This window comes from Suricata suricatta, chromosome 4 (assembly GCF_006229205.1).
Source record: "Suricata suricatta isolate VVHF042 chromosome 4, meerkat_22Aug2017_6uvM2_HiC, whole genome shotgun sequence".
In the NCBI taxonomy this organism is placed as follows: Eukaryota; Metazoa; Chordata; class Mammalia; order Carnivora; family Herpestidae; genus Suricata; species Suricata suricatta.
In genome coordinates this window covers 127,265,533-127,287,824 of record NC_043703.1, presented here as the reverse complement: position 1 = coordinate 127,287,824, position 22,292 = coordinate 127,265,533, and the positions used below count along the sequence as shown (strand labels likewise).

Below are 22,292 nucleotides of genomic sequence, written 5' to 3'. Positions count from 1 at the left end.
CAAAACCTGTTTCCGAACTATAAACCTTCTGTGTATACAGGGTTATGAGATTTACCGGCCCCCACAAAGTGTGTCTTCTGTGAGGGGGAGGGCCACCAAGCTACTGTTCGGTCTAAGGGCACGTTTCCAGTCTTTATCTTGCCATTACAAAAACCCACTGTCTCCCATCTTTGGGGAGCATCCTTGCCCACTTTAGTGGGTAGGGGATGGGAAACATATTGTGCTATGCTGCAGATACAACACTCCCCTCAACTGCCTGGGCGCTTAAAGAAATACACCGATTTTTTAAATGATTGTACTAAAACAGAGTTCAAAGCACACGAAATTGAACCTTTCTTGAGGATTCAGGTCTTAAGTCACCAAGAAAAGAGTAAATTTTGTCCAGTGGGTGTGATCTTTATTTTGGAAAACAGGGAACATCCGAGAGGCTCCTGGTAAGGGAAGCCAGTTTTCTCACAAGCACGCAAATTCTGACTCAGTAGATCTGGGCTGAGGCCTGAGATTCTGCCTCTCTCACAAGCTCTCGGGTGATGCCGACCATGCTTGGAAACTCCACTTTTGAGTCCTAGAGAGCCCATGTTGCGGGGATAGACGGTGAGATCTCTGGCCAGGCCGGCTAAGTCTCACCTATATACCACCTGAGCCACTGGCTCCAAATACAACGGGGTATGACCCAAGTGAGGGCCCACACTTGTTCCCAAGTAGGAAACATTCTAAAATCTCCCATGAGTCTTAAAAAATGCACAAAAGCAGCACCCAGAGATTCTTGGGCTCCGCCACCTTAGCCCGTCACTGACGAGGATAGACTGCTTCTCCCTGGCCGTGCTGGCTGTGTGCGCCCCACTCCACCGGCCGTCTCAGGCCTCCTCTTCCAGGTCACACTCGATCACTCCTGCCCAAGGGTCCTGGCTATGCACAGTGACGCGAGCACGTCCTAGGAACTGGGGACGGTGCCCAGCCACCTCATCTTCTTACACTGCTAGTGGCACAGAACAGGATGGGATGGAGACAAAGAGACTTTCTTGAATTCTTTGCACGCAGGCCCTTCGCAAGCGCAGGCAGCAATGTCCTCTTCTTACAACTGACGCCTCCATGCTCCCCCACCCCACACCTCTGTCACCTGTCACATTTATACAGACGGGTTTCACAAAAACACTTTTTAAATGTGCATTTCTTTAATTTTTAAAAATATACACAGGAGAAGCCATGTGTTTTACATAGGAATACACACATTAACAAAGCATTTGTTATAGTTTTCCAAAATTCTATTATATCAGTCTGAAATTTATAAATTAAGTATAGCAGAACTTTTAAAGTCAAAACGAAATCCCTGAAACTACTGGATATGGTGGACTTTTTCCAAAATCAAATGAACAGAGAATATGAATATGGTTTGTGTTAAATAAGGTTTATTGTTAGCTTTATTGCCTATAGTCTATAAGATGCAACTTTATTGTGCCTTTGCAAACAGGATACATTTCTTAAAAAACTGATCAAAATTTTCCATACATATAGCTCTATATGATAGATTACAGTGCAACACTATTTTTGTTACATAATTATAGAAATACTATAGAACCCAAGAGCACAGCGGAAGCAAAAGAAATACAATCCTGAGCCATCTGAACAAGATGATTTAATGAATCCTTTTAGTGTAAGTTTAGAAAACACAGAGGAGGAAAAAAAAAGATACATGCACACTGCAGTCATGAGCAAAATACATTAAATACCTGTTCCTTGCTAGACACAGGTGGGGGTAATGGTGAATTTCAGACACATGCACACCCACTCACACTCCCATCTACTCCTGCTTCCCTCCCATTCCCAGTACATTCACTCCCCCCTTCCCCAAAAAAAAGATCAGGCACTAAATCCTAGTGAACCCCACATCTGCCTTGCTGGGGAACGTGAAGGGACTGCTAAAGTAAGAGTAGGAATCCTCACCCACAACATGAAACAAAGCATGTGCCATAAGCTAATTCCAGCTGCTGTTGCCTCTTTGGAAGTAAACGAAGCATATGCTCACTACAGTTTAGAACCGTAGAGGGAAAGGTCTTGAAAACAAAACTTGTTTTCCCTCACTATCCCCCTGAAGTAAAACCAACAGCGGAAAACTCACCCTAAAACTAACTGCCTCATCTGCTATTAAAATACATTTGTCATTCTATTTTTGGTATCTATTCAATCATAGTTCAGTAAGAACAGTTCAAGAAGTCTGTACCTGCTTATGGTAAACACTACCGTACCACATAAAACCCACCGCGGCTGGACGGGCTTATGAAGCAACAGACCTTCTGCGTGTGTGTTCCTTGCTAACATTCGCTCAAGACCACGGCACTCTAGTGTTACCAAGGATAATGTACGTAGAGTTAAGCAATGAAAGGTATTTGGTTTGTGTCTTCACCTTACACATCCTGGTGATGAAATTAACCAAACCATGCCTTCCCTGAAAATAACCTGAGTCTGCTGACTAAGCAAACTGACCAGCTCGACTGTCAGTCCACTCATCAGAGGTTGAGCTCGAACACCAGAGGGCTAATGCCTACCAGCAGCTTGTCTTGTGCGGAGAACCAAGAGTTATGGTTTCTGCAGTATCTATCATCCCAAAGGCTGAACCACTGAGGTGGACAGAACTCACAGCATCAAGAATACTGATTGATCTACCCGGCCTGTGGGACAGCCTGGAGAGAAAAGAGGATCCTCATTCCCCACAGGATTTGCTGTGGGTCTTAGTGTCTCTGTATACATCAGCTGCTACAGGAAAAAAAAAAAAATCAAAAGATTAACTCCATAACTTTCTTATTTTCAATTAAATGCTCATACACTCACAGAATACTCACACACCCTATGAATATGAGGTGGCTCTTCTCTTCAACATTTTTAAAATCAAGAGGCACCAATACCCGTTCATTTATGTACTAGAAGTCTCACAGAATCACCACCAAAATGATAGAAACAGCATTTGTGATGATCGCACAAAGGAGAAAAAAGATCAAAAGACACTTAGCCGCTGTACTTCAGACTGTACTAGAAAGCACAGACGCTCTGGCTAAATCAGAATCTAAGGTTCTAATAAGGTTTTCTTGGTTTCGCATAGTTCCATGGCCTTCGTCCGCGACTGGTAAATGGAATGGTTCCTATGGAAATTGAGGAAACCACTGCAATTCTGTTTTCAATGTAGATTATTATAATTAGTCTGACCAGAAAAACACCCTTGACTGTGTCACGGCCTCCTGCAAACGGAGGCAGAATGTGGCGAGGAGCCTCCGCCGGCACTGCTGACCACACAGCCTCGGCAGCAATGTCCTGGCGCCACTGGCCAAGGAGTTTCCAGAGCAGAAAGGACCACATGTTGTATTTCTGCATCTTTGGTTAAGGTCTGGCCTTGTCAAATCTGCCTCTCCTTCCCATTTAGTCACCGATGATTTTAAGTCCATGCCTTTAGTTAAAGGTCACAAGATATAATTTTCATGTCAAATTGAGAGTTTCAAATTTCTGGTCCTACCTTTCCCAGTAGGACTGTTAAGGACCTTACACAGAAAACAGTCAACAGCATTCTCAACACTGGGAGAGGGACAGAGCACTCTGTCCTTAAAAGTGGCCTTAGCCAACTATGTGAAGCATGTGGCCCCCAAAAATAATTACCACCAGCCTCTAGAGCAACATCTATCTACACTGTACAAATCTTATGTGAAGCCTAAATGTTTTGTAAGTGTTTCAGGTGGAAAGGTGAGAGAAGAAGAGTGGTACTGAGAAAAGCTAAATCTGGCCTGAGAAAAAAGAAGTAAACAAAACAAAACAAAACAAAACACCCTCTGGATTTTAATTCAAAGGAAAATACCTGTTTTACATCCTCAGCCAGAGTTGCCTGGAATTCTCTACCTTCTCTTATGGAGTCCAACGAGCTTCTCCCTGCTCTCTTCCTTCACTGCTTTGCTGGAGAGAGGGGTAACTTCAGGGAGGGTTCCGACAGGAAAGCAGAAAACATGGCTAAAGTCCCGGTGGGGCCAAGACTGAATTCGGACAGAGCAAGCGCGTGCCTGGCTAGCCTAACGCCGCCCGCAGTGGTCACCCGGGAGCCTGACCACAGACCGGAGTCCGGCAGGGTTCTCCTGCAGGTACCCCTTTCCTTCAGACGTACCCCCGCCCTCCCAGACAGACATTTCAGGACAGACCACCTGGTCTGGTATGGGCTGGCACGCTACTGCAAATGGCTGGCACTTTCCAGCCAACTCAGCACCAAACCTGTTTTCTCCCTCCCCGCGGAAGAAACCAATCTGCAGTTTAAAACGCAAAGTGTCCCGGTCCTCTTTACTTCTGTGTTTTCTTCCTTCTTCGTTTTTTCATCAAAATGTTCCTATATTGACGTTCAGCTCCATGTCAGATGAAATAAAGTTGCAAATATTTGGTGATTTCCATAGAACATTCTTCTCCTAATGAAGTGAATTAACGTGCTTAAGTCAGAAGTATGTCCACAGAAGTCCTTTCCGCGTAGTTGGTTCATCATATAGAGAAAGCCTCTTACACACTGCTTTTTCTGGACAGTGCATTAAATGAAGATACCTCACAAGAGAAAGATCATTATCTGTATCCATTAGAATAATATACAGATTCACAGTCAAGGAGATGATACACTTTGCAGAAGAGAGGCATTTAACAGTATACTATTCAAATACAAAAACAGCAATAAACGTATTCTGCACTACAGAAAATAGGCTAACTTCTAACTTTAAGGATTTAAAGTAATGAGTCTGGTAACTGCATTTGAGGACTGGAACATGCTTCTTCCCTTCCAGGGACACAATGTTTGATGCTGGTGCACATATACACACACACACACAACACTGTGCCTGCAATGATATGCGAAGAAACAGACAGCCAAGTCCTGAAGGCAGATTCTGAGAACAGGGCTACCAAGAGCAAGAGAGCAAATATTAACTTAAGAACACCTCTAACTTCAGAATTTCATTTTATTGAACACACTTTTAAAACAAGCACCTCTTGGCAATAAAAGCAAAGAAACAATAGTACTCCTTCCACTCTGTTCTAGTGGAAGACTTCTCACACCAACCTGACGAATTCATGATGGAATCAGAACCGGGCAGCCCCCTGGGGCTGCATGCAGAGCTCAAGTGCAGGTCTGCTAACTTCTCGGGGAGAGCTGGGGCAGAGGAAAACAGCAAGAAGCAGATTGGGAAATCTATCGCAGCTTCCTTCCTCAAGCAAAACAAATGCAAATTGGTTTTATAACCACAATTCAGTTTTTCAAACTTTTTTCTGAAGAATTTTCATTTAATTTTGTATACATAACAGGAAGTAAAACTTTTTCACAAACATTCTCAAACCTTACAATTATCAAGAAATGACTAAAGTAAAAGCAGGAGAAATATTAAACACATGGCAGGGAGGTTTTCTGTTTCTGCTCTTAAAAAGTAAAAAAATCACCATAGAATTAAGTACAAAAACCTGCATTGAATGACAACTGCTGGTGTATTTACTTGATCAGAAATGAAGACCAAGAATATAATAAAGCCCTATGATAATATTCATCTGGGGCACTCCCCTCAGTGTGTACACTAAAATGTTGGCAAAGTTTCTGGAGCGTTAGCTTATATAAACACGGGAGTCCTCAGTTAGCTGCATTAAATGGAACGTTCTCTTCTGAAATGCGCCACAATTCAGTGTCACTTACAAATTGAAAATTAATTTCTTCAGAAAAATATCTGTTTGGCATCTCCTGGACTTTGTTCCATTGGACAATATGGACATTTTAATCTAAAGACAAGAAAGAAAACATTGAATCAAGGAACAGGATCAGTACTGCGCATTCAACATTCCTCTCCAGAACGTCAATGTCGTGAACAGTCACCCCCGCCCCCCACACTCATCTCTGGATTACTGGTGCTTCCCTTAGTACACCAGCCAGGCTCAGAAGGGCCGCAAATAAGTACCAATCAAGCCAGGTGCTAAACTGAAGCTCCTCCTTTAGTAGAGATGAGTGAAAACTGTTTTGTAAACAAAACAAAGACAACACTTTTGAAAACTGCTTTTGCGGTTTCAAAAGTAAGCCCAATTCTCCTCCTCCAAAGTACAGGTCGTGCCCGTTACTTTAAACAAGCTTCAAATGTCCTGGTCACACGATACACGCAAGTGCAGCAAATTCGACACCAGTGGCTGAGCTTAGAAGGCGTGCTGCCTACCAAGAAGGGTGCCCAGAACCAGCCACCTGCACCCCCAGGGCTGCTGAGTGATCTGGGAAGGGCACAAATAGCTTCATGACAAGCCAAGACTTTCTTTTAAAAGAAAGACTTCACCATAACAGGTCTCAAATGAACTCCACTGAAAAATGTTCTAACTGCCTAAGCTAGAAATAGGCGTTTGCAACTTTTTGTTGTTGCTGGGCTCATTATGGGTATAAAAATTATAAATGTATATACTCTCCAAATTAGCAATTCCAGTTCTACAATTTATATATCACATGCAGATAAAGTAATTCGCTTTAAAACAACAAAAGTTATTAACGAAGTTTGAATGTTAAATAAATTGTATATTCACTTTAAAAAGAATAAAACAACAAAAAGTTAAATGTTCACTGATAAGGAATTGGTTAAATAAATTATCACATTTCCAAATGGTAGAATACTCTGCAGCTTTAAAAAAAGAACGAGGGCTCTTGCAGGAGCATATAGAAGCCCTTCGAGATACCTCATTAAGTAAAAAAAGCAAAGCTGAGAACCATATGTAGTTTATTACCATTTGTGTAAAGGCAAGGGGAAAATGACAAGGTACTGCCTCCCCAAAAGTTAAGAGTTGAAGACCATGCCTATGAATCTAATCACCAAATTCATGAACAAATAAAAAGACTGACAAAAAAAAAAAAGAAAAGAAATCATATACCACTCTCCCACTAAGTTTCAAAATTAATTTTTTTATCAACATTTAAAAAATCACTTACTTGCTACCATTAAACATTTTATTCAGGGCATCTCTTGATATAATATGACCACAGACCAACTTCATGGGCGGATTGTTATCTGTTGTTTGCTGACGAAGAATAGGACAGGCAAATATAGAGTGATACCAGCACTTTTTACCAAGGTCCACTTCAATCTTAAAACAGAGAAAAAGGCTCAAGTTATGTTTCAGAAAACCATCTACACATCAGTATGCACTGGGAAGCAAAAACATTTATCAGTCTACTCATCCAAATGCAACTTTTTACAGCACTCTTATATCAAAGACGGTAGTCTTAGGGATCCCAGCCTTACTTCACATTTCTAATTAACTTTCAAACACTAATTTCAAACCAAATTTTGATGTCTGAGGAGTCAAACGGAAGTCACTGCTCTAGATGTCAAACACTCCTGAAAATTTGTCAGGATGTATATCCCCTAGGAGCAAAACCCACCAGAAACCCTGTTGTGTAGCACACTACATAGGTGGTAAAATTCAGTGTCCTGAAACCAGGACTTGAAGCTCAAGTGCAGTAATGCCTCTCACAATCTGTTCATCAGAGCCCATGGCAGATGTATTAGCCATTTCTCTTCACAGGGAACAAAACAAACAAAAGCTTTGAAATCACCTAGCACAGCGGCTGGCACATGACAGTGGGTTCCACAAATGTCAGTTCTTTCTGTTTTCTTTCTTTCTAAAATGGTTATCAGTGTAAAGTCTATTACGCAAACTCTTTCAAGAATGTTGACAAAGTGTAACAGAATAATCCTGACAAATAATGGCCTGATCATCACCTCCCATTGCTTTACTACCCTTGACACACAGGTGTTACGTGAATTCAGACTTCAGTATGCTCTGCTCGGGCACAAATGTCAGAGATGCATGTAGCACAGCTGGGAAACGGCCAGATTCTAGCAAGCACCTTCCTCAGCAAAGCGAGCAAAGGCTCAAGTTCTTTCCACTTGTTCAAATGAGCAGCAGTCAGGCAGGAGTGCTGCCTGTCTCCTGCCCACACTCAGGACTGGGAATGCACCTGTGTCTTTAATCAAAACAGATCTCTGGGGATCTGGGGCAGCCAACTGACAGTCACCAGCTGGAACGTGACTGTAGATGAACCTGTGCACAGGTGGCAAACAAAAAGCGAAAGCCAAATGCATATTTAGCCTTTTAGGATCTGTGACACAACCATGACTAGCATGGCAACAGCAGTCCAAGTTTTAGTGCTTACTGTCAGAGGTCACATGCAATGACCTTTTGTCACTCCATGTCACAACTACTATGGCAGCAAAACTGGAGTCCCTACTATGTGTCCCGTATTATTCTAAACATACCAACGTTATCTCTCATCTTTAACAGCCCCATAAAGAGAAGGCTGGTACAATTTTAGAGATGGGACAAACTACTGCTTAGAGAAGTTAACAGAGATGGCAAGTGACTGAGATGATGCTCAAAATCATGGCCAGGAGAGGAATGGACACGCAGCACTGGAGGCCCACTGATGACTGTGCGTGTGCCAGGGACAACCTCTATTTTGGCAGCTTTGTGCTTATTTTAATTAAGCACAAACCCATGATTTCATAATTATCAATGCTTAAGACAAAACTGAATTCAATCGACTCACTGCTCTTCTATTTTGAAAAATGGCAGTAGGAGCAGTGTGGCGAGGGCACTGCAGAACACACGGCACGCACAGCGCAGACCCCGCACACACCTGCGCCATCCTCCCTCACCAGCCTGCCCTGCCCCTCTGTGTCAAAACTGTATTCGTTTTTCTCTATGTCAAAATTAAAAAACTCCAGTGCCTCCAAAATGTCCTAGCTCCCTATTTCTATTGTTTTTAATCATGTCTCCACATAACATACAAGAATCCTGGCTGAATGGCTACTGTAATGTTCTCTTGTTAAGAGGCAAAACAGGCATTTTAAACCCTTAACATTCCCGTTCTTGTAATGGCAGAAAAAAAAAAAGCAATAGAAAGTGGAACTCACAGGTAACTCATCCTTCTGGTTCCAGACTCCAGTGCACTGCCTCTGTTCTATCACAGCTTTGATATTAATTAGAGCTGGCAGCGCCACACAACCTGCTGAGAAACTGGGAGAGCAGAAGAGGACATGTCAGTGCCAGGCCAGGCGTCAGACTGCTTGGTCCTAGGAAATATCAATTCCTCCAGACTCCACATGCACAGGGTCCTGGCCACTGGACGGGACACAGTGCCCTCTGCTTTGTTAAATTAGCACCCAAAAAAAACGGCTTTAAATTTTACAAAACCACCAGATTCAGTGGCCTCTACTTATCAGTCATTGGTGACATCCTGAAACAGCTTCCTGCTCAGTTCCTTCTAGACCAGGATGCTCCTGTCCAGGGCGGAAAGGCTTATTTCTCAGACCTGGAAGGGTTCACAGTCGTCTCTCAGCAGTCCCTCTTCAGGACTGCCGTCATTTGAAGCAAGTCACCTGACCAGGGCCACATCTGATGACTGCTCTGGGTAAGGATACAGAAGCCCAGCTTGTCGCCCCAATTTGGGACAGCTTCACAGGCCCATCGTGGCACCAGAGCTCCTCAGGGATGGGCTGAGGCCTCTGATAAGACTACATCACAGTCCGACTCACCCTCTGCCTAATCCTGCTGCTTTCCTGCCCCACAGGGGCTCATCCTAACAAACTTCCCGCATGTCAATCTCCACCATTTCACATTCTGTTCCCATAGAGAACCTGACCCCAACCTGGTATTGCATTATAATGAACTGCCTCCATGTCTCCTATGCTCAGATAGAACACCCCATGGAAGGCAGAATGTTCCTTATTCACCTTTGTAGCTCACACAGTGCCTGGCACAGAGCAGGGATCCAAAACACTTGAGGAATTAAATAAACAGGAGAGCTAAAGTTCATAAACTTCTTGTTTTTAAGACCCACTTACATGCTTAGATATTAAGAATCTCAAAGGCATTTGTTTTTCTGGGTCACATTATTGTACTAGAAATTAAAACAAACATTTAAAAAATATCAATTCACTTAAAACACTAAATATATCACGTTATAAATAACATTCTTACCAAAAAACAAAACAAACCTCTGTATTTTCTAAACCAAAAATTGTGAGAAGACTGGCATTGTTTTACATTTTTACAAATCTCTTTATGCCTAGCTTTATAGAAGACAGATTCTTATATCTTCTGTTGCATTCAATCTGATGCAATGTGTTCTTCTGATTTAAATAAATGGGGGGGGACCTAGCTTTAAACAGATAGGTAGTAATTTAATTGCCTTTTCAGATAATTGTGATATTCTTCTTGAATGCCACACCAAAACTCAACATGTAGTAGTTTCTTACAGTTGCAAAGTGGAGTGTGAATCCTTACCACTGAAGTTCTTTTGTATCCTGCTACATTAAAATCCAACTGCACGATTTTAAAAGATCACAGTGAATTAAGATCTTCTAAGCATTAACACATTTTATTACATGGTATCAAAAAAACTCAAATTCATTAATATCGCCAATCTCATCAGAAAGTATTGGGAAGCATCCAACTTTGGTTGAGGTCATGATCTCACAGTTCATGAGTTCCAGCTCCACACCGGATGAGCCTGAGCCCCACTGCAGGGGGACGGCCAGCACAGAGCCTGTGTGGGATATTCATTCTCTCTCTCTCTTCCTCTCTCTCTCTCTCTCTCTCTCTCTCTCTCTCTCTCTCTCTCTCTCTCCCCCCCCCCCCCCCCCCCCCCCCCCCCCCCCCCCCCCCCTCTGCCCCTCACTCACCTGTGCACTCATTTGCATGCTCTCTCTCAAATAAATAAGGGAAAGATGGAAGGGGGCGGGAGGGAATAAGAACAGTATTGGAAAGCTGTCAAGCCCACAGTGGCAAATACAAGTTTTCCAAAATTTCTATTTTAGCTTAAACTCATGAATTTAAAAGATACAAAAAGATCCGGTCAGTTGCTTTCCTTGACATGACAGGCTCACTTCATACATGTGAAAAAATATGTACCAAAAACCTAAATGTAATTAACTGTAGGATTCTTTCTAATTCTTTTTACTGTTTATTTATTTTTGAGAGTGAGATAGTACTCAACTCTCAAACCCACAAACTGTGAGATATGACCTGAGCTGAAGTCAGACACTTAACCGAATGAACCACCCAGGAGTCCCAACTGTAGTGATTCTTTCAAGTAAGAACTGTTCATGAAAAAAACAACTAGTGGGGGCGCCTGGGTGGCTCAGTCAGTTGAGCATCCCTGCTTTGGCTCAGGTCATGATCTCAGGGTCCGTGAGTTTGTGCTGACAGCTCAGAGCCTGGAGCCTGCTTCAGATTCTGTGTCTCCCTCTCTCTGCCTCTCTCCTGCTCACACTCTGTCTCCCTCTCTCAAAAATAAACACTTACAAAAATTAAAAAACAACAACAACTAGTGTATTAGCTCATAAAAGTCAAACAACATACAGGTGCTGTCTGAGACAAGCAGGACGCTTCGGCTTGAGGCTGAAGTACTTTATGAGAACTTCCCACTTTGTCACACAGAATATTAAAAAGGTGTGTACTCAACGGTCAAGATGTAAAGAAACTACTACTTTTAAATGTTTTGTCAGGAGCAATCTTTTTTTTTAAGGACAGTCTTAAGTAAAACTAGTGTGTCTTAAACGCATGTGTGTGGTGGGGTACAGCATGTGAGGAAAATGCAAGTCCTTTCAGAGTCTGGGACCACTCTGCTGATCTGTGAGCTAAGGCTCAAGCCGTTTAATACACTACTGGTTTCTGCACCATCTGTGGAAATACCAGCACAGTGGAAAGGCTCTTGGGGACCCCCAGAGGTTCCCAGATCACACTGCTCTGAAGCCTTCACTGACAACTGTGATGATCTCCAGAAATACCACTGTACTCTTCAGGAAACAAATGTTCTCTTCAGATTTAACATCAAAGACTAGCCAAGAAATTAAGAAAAACTGAAGCAAGCAGTGCATATTTCAATAGCAGGACCCATGCCCCTACCTGACGCTGAGAGGGGACTCCACGGAGAGCCCCAGCAGGGCGCAGGCATCCCGAGTGAAGATGTCACAGATGTCAGCCCACTGGTTTGCATCAAGTAGGTGAACATATGGGGAGTTCTCAATCCCCTGTCGCAGGTACACAAGGCTGCCCATCAAAACCTGAATGTCTAAACAAAAACAGCGATGATTTGGAGGTGTGAATGATCACACCTGAAATAGAGGCTGAGCTGGGGGTAGCAGGCTGAGAAAGGAAATATTCCCCCAACTGACACAGCCTAGATTATTAACAATGTCTTTCAAAATTCTGGTCCTTAAGCTTGGTTTGTCCTTTCATCCTAAATCAAAGAAACAACACAGAGAGAAAGGGGAAGAAAAGGAAAACACTAAATATGAACTTCAAGTTACTTTACTCTTATGCACAGCATCGTAGGACTACTGTTATCTAGATGAGTAATGATAATGTCGTAAATGGGGCCACCACGCATCTCTGGCTGCAGAACTGGCCAGGACTCCCCGACACCTGGGGTCCCTGCTGCCATCCTGGTGCACCCTCAGACACTTTGTGACTGCATGCCTGCCTGCTCGTTCCCATAGCTCTTACATCTGGAATCCCCAAAATGCAATGCTTCCTTCTGACTTTTCTTCCAAGAGGCTTCAATGTTTTACTTTGGTTCTCAGTTCAATCAGTAATCTAATAATAACCTAAGTGATTATCATCTACAATTATCTTAGTTCCTTAGCAAATTGGTATTAAGTCTCCATAAACTTAAATCCCAGTGGTGGCTTTAGATGTGTTCCAATTGAAAACATTTGACTCGAGACTCACCTTTTTGATGATTTAGGGCAAATGGCTGAAAATTCTTAGCATATTGTAATGCCTCTCGCTGATTTGTAGTTCCACCCATTAACAAGCTAATAAAATACAGTCTGTGTAGTTTAAATTCCAAGGAACTGTTCTGGGCTATGAGCATTTCTCGGTTTGATACTGCCCATCTAAAGAAAAAGTAGAAAAGATTTTAACACTAATTAAGAGCAGGCAAAGACTGTCAAAAATTCTTTAAATACACAAAACAGGGTTTGGTCTGCCACCTTGTGGAAATCAGTGGTAACATCAATTCCTTGGCCCAGAGAATTCTGTAAAGAAAATAAACATAACTACACCAAAGAGGCACTTCAGCTAGTGAAAGTCGAAAAAAACAGTAAGATGATAATTAAATATTTAGTAAGGCTTTACAACAAGATGGACTCTGATGAGTCACATGACATATTTGGAACTTGTACAAGGCACACTTTGAAGCAGCTGTCAGCCATGAGATTCACTACAACTGTCCATATCCACCACTCTTTTCCTGTTAAACTGGCACGGCATATTTATAAATGAATCACAAGATTCCAAATGAGAATCATTTATTTTTAGACTTTTTTGGGGCGCAAGATTTTGTGCTGCAACACTTTGAGATTAAAAATAGCAAACTAGGTATTTCTGCCTCAAGGTACTTTCAGTCTAATCCAGCAGATAAAACTACATACATATCACATTTATAGTACACCATGCCAAAATGATTCGTACAAACAGCACTAATGAGGGAAAGAACAATATTCAATTCTGAAAGATCCAACGCACAGGGACTCAGGTCCCTATAGTACACACAGTTGGCATAAGCAATGTTGAGCTGGGTCTACCCCTCCAGGTGGGCACTAGAGCAGAAAAGTGTATTAACCAGCTGCTGGAATCAATTTTGCAATCAAATGGTAAGGAAGCATTACTTTATTTCTTTAAACAGAGTAAGATGTAGAATCCGTCAGTATCATATTTTTCTCTAATTTGACCTTTAGTTGGACAAATATCCCCCACCAAACACACTTCACCAATGACCACTGGAACCTGACTTGGGTATGAATATAAACTTGGAGTAGCTCTGCAAACTACAAAAGCAAAACGTTTCAGGGTCCTCCTAATGATCAGCTGACTGGGAGGAGACTTCCCAGAACTGTACTGTTACAGGATCCTATCCTAAGGGTTCCACACGCACGTGGGGATTCTGATCGACTCGTTGACACATCCACATCTTAGCGTCCAATCATAAAGCTTCTGTGACTTCAAACTCAGAGTGATTACTTGGACTTTAGAAATATTTGCTTACATTTAAGTAAGCTTGGAATCCTTGCCTGGCACTAACACAAATGCCCAACCTCAACCACCAGTGTCAAAAGTATTGTGCGTCTGGCAATCTCTAGTTTGTCCGGGACCTTCTTGATTGCCAAGGAGTTCCAAGGAGTACATTTATTTACTTAAGTTTTAATTCCAGTATAGTTATCATAGAGTGGTATATCAGTTTTAGGTGTCCAATCTAGTGATTCCACCCTTCCATACATGACCCAGTGATCATCCCAAGTGCCCTCCTTAGTCCCCCTCACCTATTTTACATACCTTCCTACCCACCTCCCCTCTGGCAACCATCGGTTTGTCCTCTACAGTTGTCTGTTTCTTGGTTTGCTTCTTTTTTCCTTTGCTTGTCTGTTTTCAGAAATTCCACATGAGTGAAATCGCACTGTATTTGTCTTTCTACTTGGGATAGCATAATACACTGTAGCTCCATCCACATGGTTGCAAATGGCAAGATTTTATTCTCTTTATGGCTGTGTAATATCCCATTATGTATATACACCACGTTTTCTATATCTGTCTATGTATAGCTAGTTGGCCAAGGAGTACATTTAAATCATGTTGCTTACCGAAAGTTTATCCTGCCCCCTCTCTCTCATAAAAACTAAGTATGTTTTCCTACTAACAAGGCAGGAGAGGCAGCAAGCTATTTCTTCTTTCTGTTTCTGATATGAGGTACATGTGTAAGAGCCTATAGAGTCCAAGAAAGGAGCTAACAGACAGTAACTACAGACTTTACTAAACAATGGAAGCCAACAAAGAGTGCAAAGTCCTTCAGTAGGCAATTCACAACGGAAAAAAATTACTTCATTTTCACAAGCAGATGTTCAGGATATACTATTAAAGGTGGGGAAAGCTGTGGTGTGTAGGAAAAAATAACTTCCAGTTACCAGAATCTTTAACGGTGACGATTCCAGGAAAGCTGGACTGCACACATTGTTCACTAACTGCTAATGGTGCATAAGCGATGACAACCCAGACCAGGGCGCCAACTCTCAGAGCAGCACCAGGAGGCCAGAAACAACGGAAGGATACACCATCGAGCTGTAGCTAACGGTGGTCCAGAGGACAGTGATTAACACGTCTATGCTGTCACGTTTCCTACGTCGTCTATAACAAACACATATTACTTTTATAGTTAAGAAGGTAGTAACTTTTTAAGCAAATGCAAAAGTAAACAAAATTCTTAACTTCCTTTTTTTCATTGAAAAACCTAACAGTAATTGCAAATTACATTTCCTAAAAGTAATCCAAGCCAGGAATTATGCTTTTAAGCTCTGCAAACTATAAATATACGTAACCCATTTAAGTTGGACAGGTATTTACTGGACAATGTAGTTCCTAACATCACTTATTTTCACCCACTTTCAAATTTAGTTATAAACAAGGCTCCAAAATAATCCGAAGAAAACTAACATTGCTAGTTACTAACCCCCATGCCCACCAGGAAATTTTTAGGAAAGTGAATAACTACTTCATTACTAAAAGGAGCTGGAGAAGTGTGGGGAGAATGCAAGCTCCAAATTCACAGAATACACGTTGTCGTTTCTTGTTATATTTAAATTATATTTCTTGACGTACTATCCTGAAACAATGTATTATCTTAAGTTCTGAACATTATATGAAGCCTAAATCTCACAAAACAAAGCATTAAATTAACATTTCTAAGCTTATCCCTTCCAGGCAAAATGTCATTTTCTACACTGAGGATCTCTGTCCTCAAACATGTAAGCATATGTAAGCATTCAGGTGAACACCTTGCCTTATAGCACGTCTCCCTCAAACCTCGAGGCACCCACATTTGTACTGTCCTGACCCCAATTCCTCGGCCACAACTGACTGGCCAGATAAACACAGGTTTTAAAGTCGCGCTCTTGTGTCGTCTCATATAAAGGAATTCATCTACCCCTTATCTCCTGCATGGTCACCTCAAGATCCTTCCCGTATATTTTGTGCTTCAAGTTCTTAATGGTTTCCTTCCTTGATGATCAGAACATCTGCCTTAACTAATCTTTGGAATCTGGGTACACATTTCACAGCAGCATTTGTATCCACACTAGCAACTTCCCCAGAGAGCTCAACGTTAGCCAGTTCGTGATGACTTCTGAATTGATGAAACCATCTCTGGCAGTAAAGTTCTTCAATCTCCTCATAATTACTGTTTTCTTTCAATGAGGCAACCAACTTCCACACGGCCTGAACGTTAGCCAAACTGATGAAGGTCTTTTTTTTTTTAAAAAAACAATTTGTAATCCAAAGTAGAAGTAAACATTCCTTTTAAACCCTAAGCAGATTTCTTTTCCTAGTGCAACCTAAATTAAAGGATGTCAAAGTGGCTCCACCTTGGTTTTCACATTCATAGGGCTTTTTCAGTACGGCTTCTATTGTGACTTCATGCAGGCCTGCCTCTCATCCTGGCTCTGCTCTGCCACTGGCATTTTCAACTTTTTTTTAAATGTTTATTTATTTTCATGAGGGGGGGTGAGGGGGAAAGAAAGGGAGACACAGAATCAGAAGCAGGCTCCAGGCTCTGAAATTTTGGCACGGAGCCCGATGTGGGGCTCAAACTCACAAACTGCGAGATTACGACCTAAAGCGAAATTGAACGCTTAATTGACTAAGCCACCCAGGCGCCTCTCAACTCTTTCTAATCACATGCAATTTCACTTCTAGCAATTCACCTTTGTTGACCAAGCTCTTTCAAATATCTATTTCTGTAATAAGTTGCATGTGTTTATCTCTGGGACATGAGGAGGCAAGACAACGACATGCTTGCTCTCTGAAGGGTAACTGATGTGCTGTGACAAGTCACTGACAGACTTGGAAAGAAGTGATGTGGTTGGCTGTGATGAAGACGTGTATTTGTTATTTACATGGTGACTTTGGACCGAAGAGTTGGGAGTAAGGTTTGTAGTTTATGGAATTACTTACAGTTTATACAGAACTCGAAGCAGGCTTCAGACTCTGAGCTGTCAGCACAGAGCCTGACAGGGGGCTTGAATTCATGAATGGCAAGTCATGACCTAGCTGAAGTCAGAAACTTCACCAACTGAGCCAGCCAGGCACCCCAACTTTATAAAAACCAAGAAGGCCCAGAGTGGCACAAAGGAGAAAGACGCAACCTTGGAGGAACTAATACGCAAGTCCATGTGTCTGTGGCACAACTCTTTTTAAAGTAGACTTCATGCCCAATGTGGGGCTTGAACTCATGACCCTGAGTTGGCTCCACCAACTGAGCCAGCCAGGCACCCTCATTAGGGCACGACTCTTAAAGAAAGAAAATTAGATTAGTTTTCTTTTTCTCACGGAGGTCCCTGCCCCTCCACTTTCCTTAAGCAGCACGGGGGTGGGAGTCGGCAGGAGCAAGAAGTGGTCGGCCAATAGTAGAAATCAGAGGTGTTTGTCATGCGATATAAAAAATTAAAGGAGGAAAATAATGAGACTAGGATAGAGACAGGTTCAGGCCAAAACAAAACAAAACAAAAAACAACAATAACATGCTAACCCACTCAGATAACCCGATCTAGCAAACTTCATTATCATCAAGAGTGATGTGTTCAGGTAAAGGAAGGCTGGTCTGGATGGAAGACCTGTTTGCTCTATGAAATGAGAAGCCATGATCTCACCTCCCAGTGTAGATGCTGGTTAATTTTTGCAAAGGTACAATCAAACACAATGTGAGCAGCTGAGAACAGAGCAGAAAAACTCAAGGCCCAGGCTCAACTGCCACATTTTCTACAACTTTCCTAATCTCTCTACCCACAGAATTCTCGATGTCCTTTATCTGAACCTCTCACATGGCTCATCTCATAGCTGTAGGATAGTGTCTGTCTGGTCTTTTATAAGGCATGGACTCTGTCTTGCTCATTTTGGCACACCCCACCTACTCTGAAGGGAGCATGCTGATAAAGAATACGGGTTAGAAGAATCAACTACACAGACTTTAATCTTAGCTCTGCAGTGTAAATTTGGGTAATCTGTTACTTAATTCTCTAAAATCTGTTTTCTTACTGTAAAATGGGGATACCTCATAGGGTTGTGGGCATCAAATGAGGGGGATAGTTAAAACGCTGAGCACAGAGATGGGCACAATAGATACTCAATAATAAGCAACTTAATTTACGTTTACTGAATGGATAAATTCTAATGGTTCTTCAAAGTCGTTATTTTTAATAAGAAAATTATACTTAAAAGACAAGAATTATTTGGGCACTTCCAATACTCAGTGCTGCTTTGATTTTTATAGTCTCCACTGTGTAGGAACATACATGAAGATATACATATATCAGTTAATCCTCTTCAAAAAATTGTCAAGTTTTTGTAGCTAGAAGTTCACACTGAATATTCATTTGGATATTTGATTCTGAGCAGGAATAAAAGGTAGAAGACAGTCACAGCCTTAATTAACCTGATAATAACCAAATCCAAATACTACAAAGCACAGAAAACTACAAAACCCCTAAACATAATCAGCTCCAAAAACTTAACCCACTGTCAATAAAACAATAGAAGACACACGACCAAGACACATAAAAAAAGTTGGGATTTTAAGGACTGGAATGCTATATTCTATATAATGACATTTCCAGCAGAAAACTCTTATTGTTTAAAAGAAAACAACTAGTATGATACCACAACCAACAAGCCAACTGAACATTCAATTATAATGTCACTGTGATTTAAAAAAAAAAATTCTGCTCCCAAATCTCCCCTGTGGGTCATGAAGGCACCACCAGCTTTGGACCTATTCTTTGTTTAAAGAGACACTGTGAGGGCGCCGGGGCGGCTCAGTCGGCTACGCGTCCGACTTCGGCTCAGGCCATGGTTTCGTGGTTCGTGGGTTCGAGCCCCACGACAGGCTCTGTGCTGACAGCTCAGAGCCTGGAGCCTGCTTCCGATTCTGTGTTTCCTGCTCTGCTCCTCCCCCCCCTCAAAAATAAACATTTAGAAAACTTTAAAAAAAAAAAAAAGAGAGAGAGACACTGTAGACATCCCCCCTCCCAAAAAAGGGCTAAAAGGCATCCAGTAAGATCACCGATATCACAATTATCTCTGCTCACTGCCACTGTATTCTCTAATAGAGACCTTTCTGTGCCTCTTCCATAAAAAAACTCCAAAACAATACTACTGACTTAGGTGACTAAGTTAGAAGCAACCCACATCCACACAATTATCCCACAAAGCATTAAGCATTAATTATCCTAACTGTCAGGCCTCTGAAAAGACTTGGTACATTGTTAGCTCCATATTTAGAATTTCCAGGTTATTCCAAAAATAATTAAAACAAGGGGCGCCTGGGTGGCTCAGTCGGTTAAGCCTCCGGCTTCGGCTCAGGTCAGATCTCACGTTCGTGGGTTCGAGCCCCGCATCGGGCTCTGTGCTGACAGCTAGCTCAGAGCCTGGAGCCTGCTTCCGGTTCTGTGTCTCCTTCTCTCTCTGCCCCTCCCCCTCTCATGCTCTGTCTCTCTCTGTATCAAAAATAAATAAAACATTAAAAAAATTTTTAAAAATAATAATAATTAAAACAAGATCCCACCTTCACAGTTAGCAGCTGTCCCCCGGAACCCAACTGACCGCCTCATCTATTTACCTCGCTCCTCTCATAATTTTGCCAATCTGGGTCGGTGTCTATTTCTGGTAATCATGAAATAAAAATACCTCGCCAGTTCCCGCACACACCCCACTACACCTTTCACAGCATTTTGAAAAGGCTTTACAAACATTCTTTTTCTAGTTTCCTTTCGGGCTCTGCTCTTGGGTGGGGGAAGGGTAAAAGCTGAAGTTCAGGGAAATGAATGACATTTATTTACTCCATAGACGTGGACCTGGCTCACGGTATTGGTGACCAAATCAAGGGCTTAAAAAATTCAGAGAGTGGCAAAAGGGACAAAAGCAAAATTCAGCCAAAAAAGTTAAGAATCCTAGAACTTTGCTTTAGAGACCAAGAATAGCTTAACATTTCTTTTCTGAAATATTTGCAAATGGTAGTTTCTCAGATATGGATTGAGTCCATCACTGGAACTACGAACATTTTATTCACCTCGGACTGGTGTGAATCTTTGTCCTTCATACACACTATTTAAAAAACAATACAAAAAAAACCAAAAAACAATACAAACTATAGTGTTACACATTTAGATTTACTTAAAACAAAAAAACAAAAAAAAACAAAAAATAAAACACATGCACACTTCTAACTTGAGCCTGGAAAGAGTCCCCAACAGCTGTATGAGGCAAGTGGCCACCATGCTGGAGAACACAGTTCTACCGATTAGTGATTTCTTTTAGTAAAGTTCTGAAATATGACAAGCTTTTTATTTACTGCTAGTAAATAAACCCATGAACCATGAAACCATGACCTGAGCTGAAGTCAGACACTCAAACGGCTGAGTCACCCAAGCCTCCCTCAACTGGCTTCTTTTTCATAGAGTAGCTAGCTCCTTCTCCACCAGGCTCAGTGCATGGGCACAGTGAGTTAAACATGTATCCCTTACCTCGCCTTTTCAGAATTAAGAACCATCCTGAACAAAACAAAACAAAATGAGAAGAACAAAAATAAAATAAAAAACTCAAGCTCTGGAAAAAAAAAAATCCAACTTTGATTCCTTTTCTCCAATGGTGTATCAGAGCCTTCTTTCTTCTGTGGTTCTATGTGGCTATTAAAAAGATGCCTGAGGCAGCAAGACTGCCCACCTACAGGAAGCCAAAACTAAAAACAAGAAAACAAACACCAAAAACTGCTTAATCACTGTTACTCTCCTTGCCAGGGGTAGTCAAGGCTCTGTGATCAAGTCATTTTCTAAAACCCTGCTCTGCTTATAAACTGTATTTTATTCACAGATACTACAATTTCTCTAAATCTGGCAAAGACTTTCTTTAGATCCACTGTTCACACCACAAAGAAACTACAATGGTGAAGCTCATCCCAATCCCTCTGTGGTTTTTATTTCTCGCCCCACCTAATCACTAGGCTTGGAGATGGAGTCCTCTCATTTTTCAAAAGTCTGCCTCATACTGTTCATGGCCTGTCGAATCTAAAATTCTTCTGTGGTCTAAACTAAGGATATTTTTCTCTTGTCTGTGAAAAATTCTTTTAACTTCTCTCTCTCTCTCTTTCCCATAGCCATTCAGTTATTTTCTGTTCCCTCACAGTGTAGTACTGCAGCTTTGCAAATTCTTCTAAACTGCAAATTCTTCTAAACAAGTGCTAGGGGCCCCTGGGCCTACTTCTCAGTGTTATAAAACCAGGTTTCCAAGCCTGCAAGGCTGTAAGTCAGACTCTAGACTGTGGTAAATCTACAAAAGGCAGTATTACTCTTTGAAACACCTTTAGGAAGGCAACCAACTGGCTTCCCCTGAAGATGCACTTTCAAAATGTCAGGAACTGGTTCATACCTACAACGGCAGTTTCTGCTTCTCTAATAAATTTCCATCTCTTTGTGTCAACTCTTGTTGACACGAGTTACTTGTGGCTTGACCTCTATTTCCCCCATGAAGGAGGCCACGTTTGTTCAAAGTTCTCCTTCAAACTACCCCATCATTTACTGAAGTATGCCATAAGCTACGAAGTAAGCACCATGCCAAGTGCCAAGAAGAACTTAAAAAATAGACAAGGCAATCTGGAGGAGAAGAAAAATCCGTACAGAAACTCAGAAACACAAGGGGGCAGGAACAAAAGAGTAGGCAGTGTCCTAACTAGCTCTGTGTATATAATTAGCTGTTCTTCTGACACTCCTCTCTGCCATACCACCCTTCTTTTCTCCCTTCTTTCCATGGCCTCTTATCATTTGCAATAGATAGCTAATGCTCTCCAAAGCTCCTCCAACCATACTCATTTGTTTGGTTGGCTTCTGTCTCAGCCACCTGGAGAGAGCACCGCAGCCCCTGGTGGGTGGTCCTATGCTGCCGACGTACAAACAGAAGGTGCCACAAGGACTGAAAGATACTCTGCCTTGGACCTGAACCAGAATTCTTCAAACATGATGTCCTACATCTGTCAACTTCTGCTTTAAGCTGAATAAAGTGAATTCTCTGTACCTTGGATATTAAAGATGCTGAGGAAATATCAGCTTTGTAGATACCAGTAATAGGCAAGGATTGGAAAAGTCGGAGTTGTTTTAACAGACCTTTCTATTAAGCTATCATTTTCAAAGCTTCTGTTCTATAGATTTCCAATTTTATGGGTTTTA

At 41.8% G+C, this 22,292-nt stretch overlaps 1 protein-coding gene across 1 annotated transcript in view; it reads right to left on the bottom strand.

Annotated features, from left to right (window-relative positions):
- Positions 1–1,156: 1,156 nt before the first annotated feature.
- RMND5A (required for meiotic nuclear division 5 homolog A) overlaps positions 1,157–22,292 on the bottom strand; it is a 60,819-nt gene continuing 39,683 nt past the window's right edge. The window contains exons 5-9 of the mRNA XM_029937752.1: positions 12,763–12,929; positions 11,938–12,103; positions 8,943–9,045; positions 6,956–7,110; positions 1,157–5,775 (exon numbers count right to left, since the gene is read on the bottom strand). Coding sequence (XP_029793612.1) covers positions 5,712–5,775; positions 6,956–7,110; positions 8,943–9,045; positions 11,938–12,103; positions 12,763–12,929 — 655 coding nt within the window. The 3' untranslated portion in view covers positions 1,157–5,711. The remainder of the gene's footprint in view (positions 5,776–6,955; positions 7,111–8,942; positions 9,046–11,937; positions 12,104–12,762; positions 12,930–22,292) is intronic.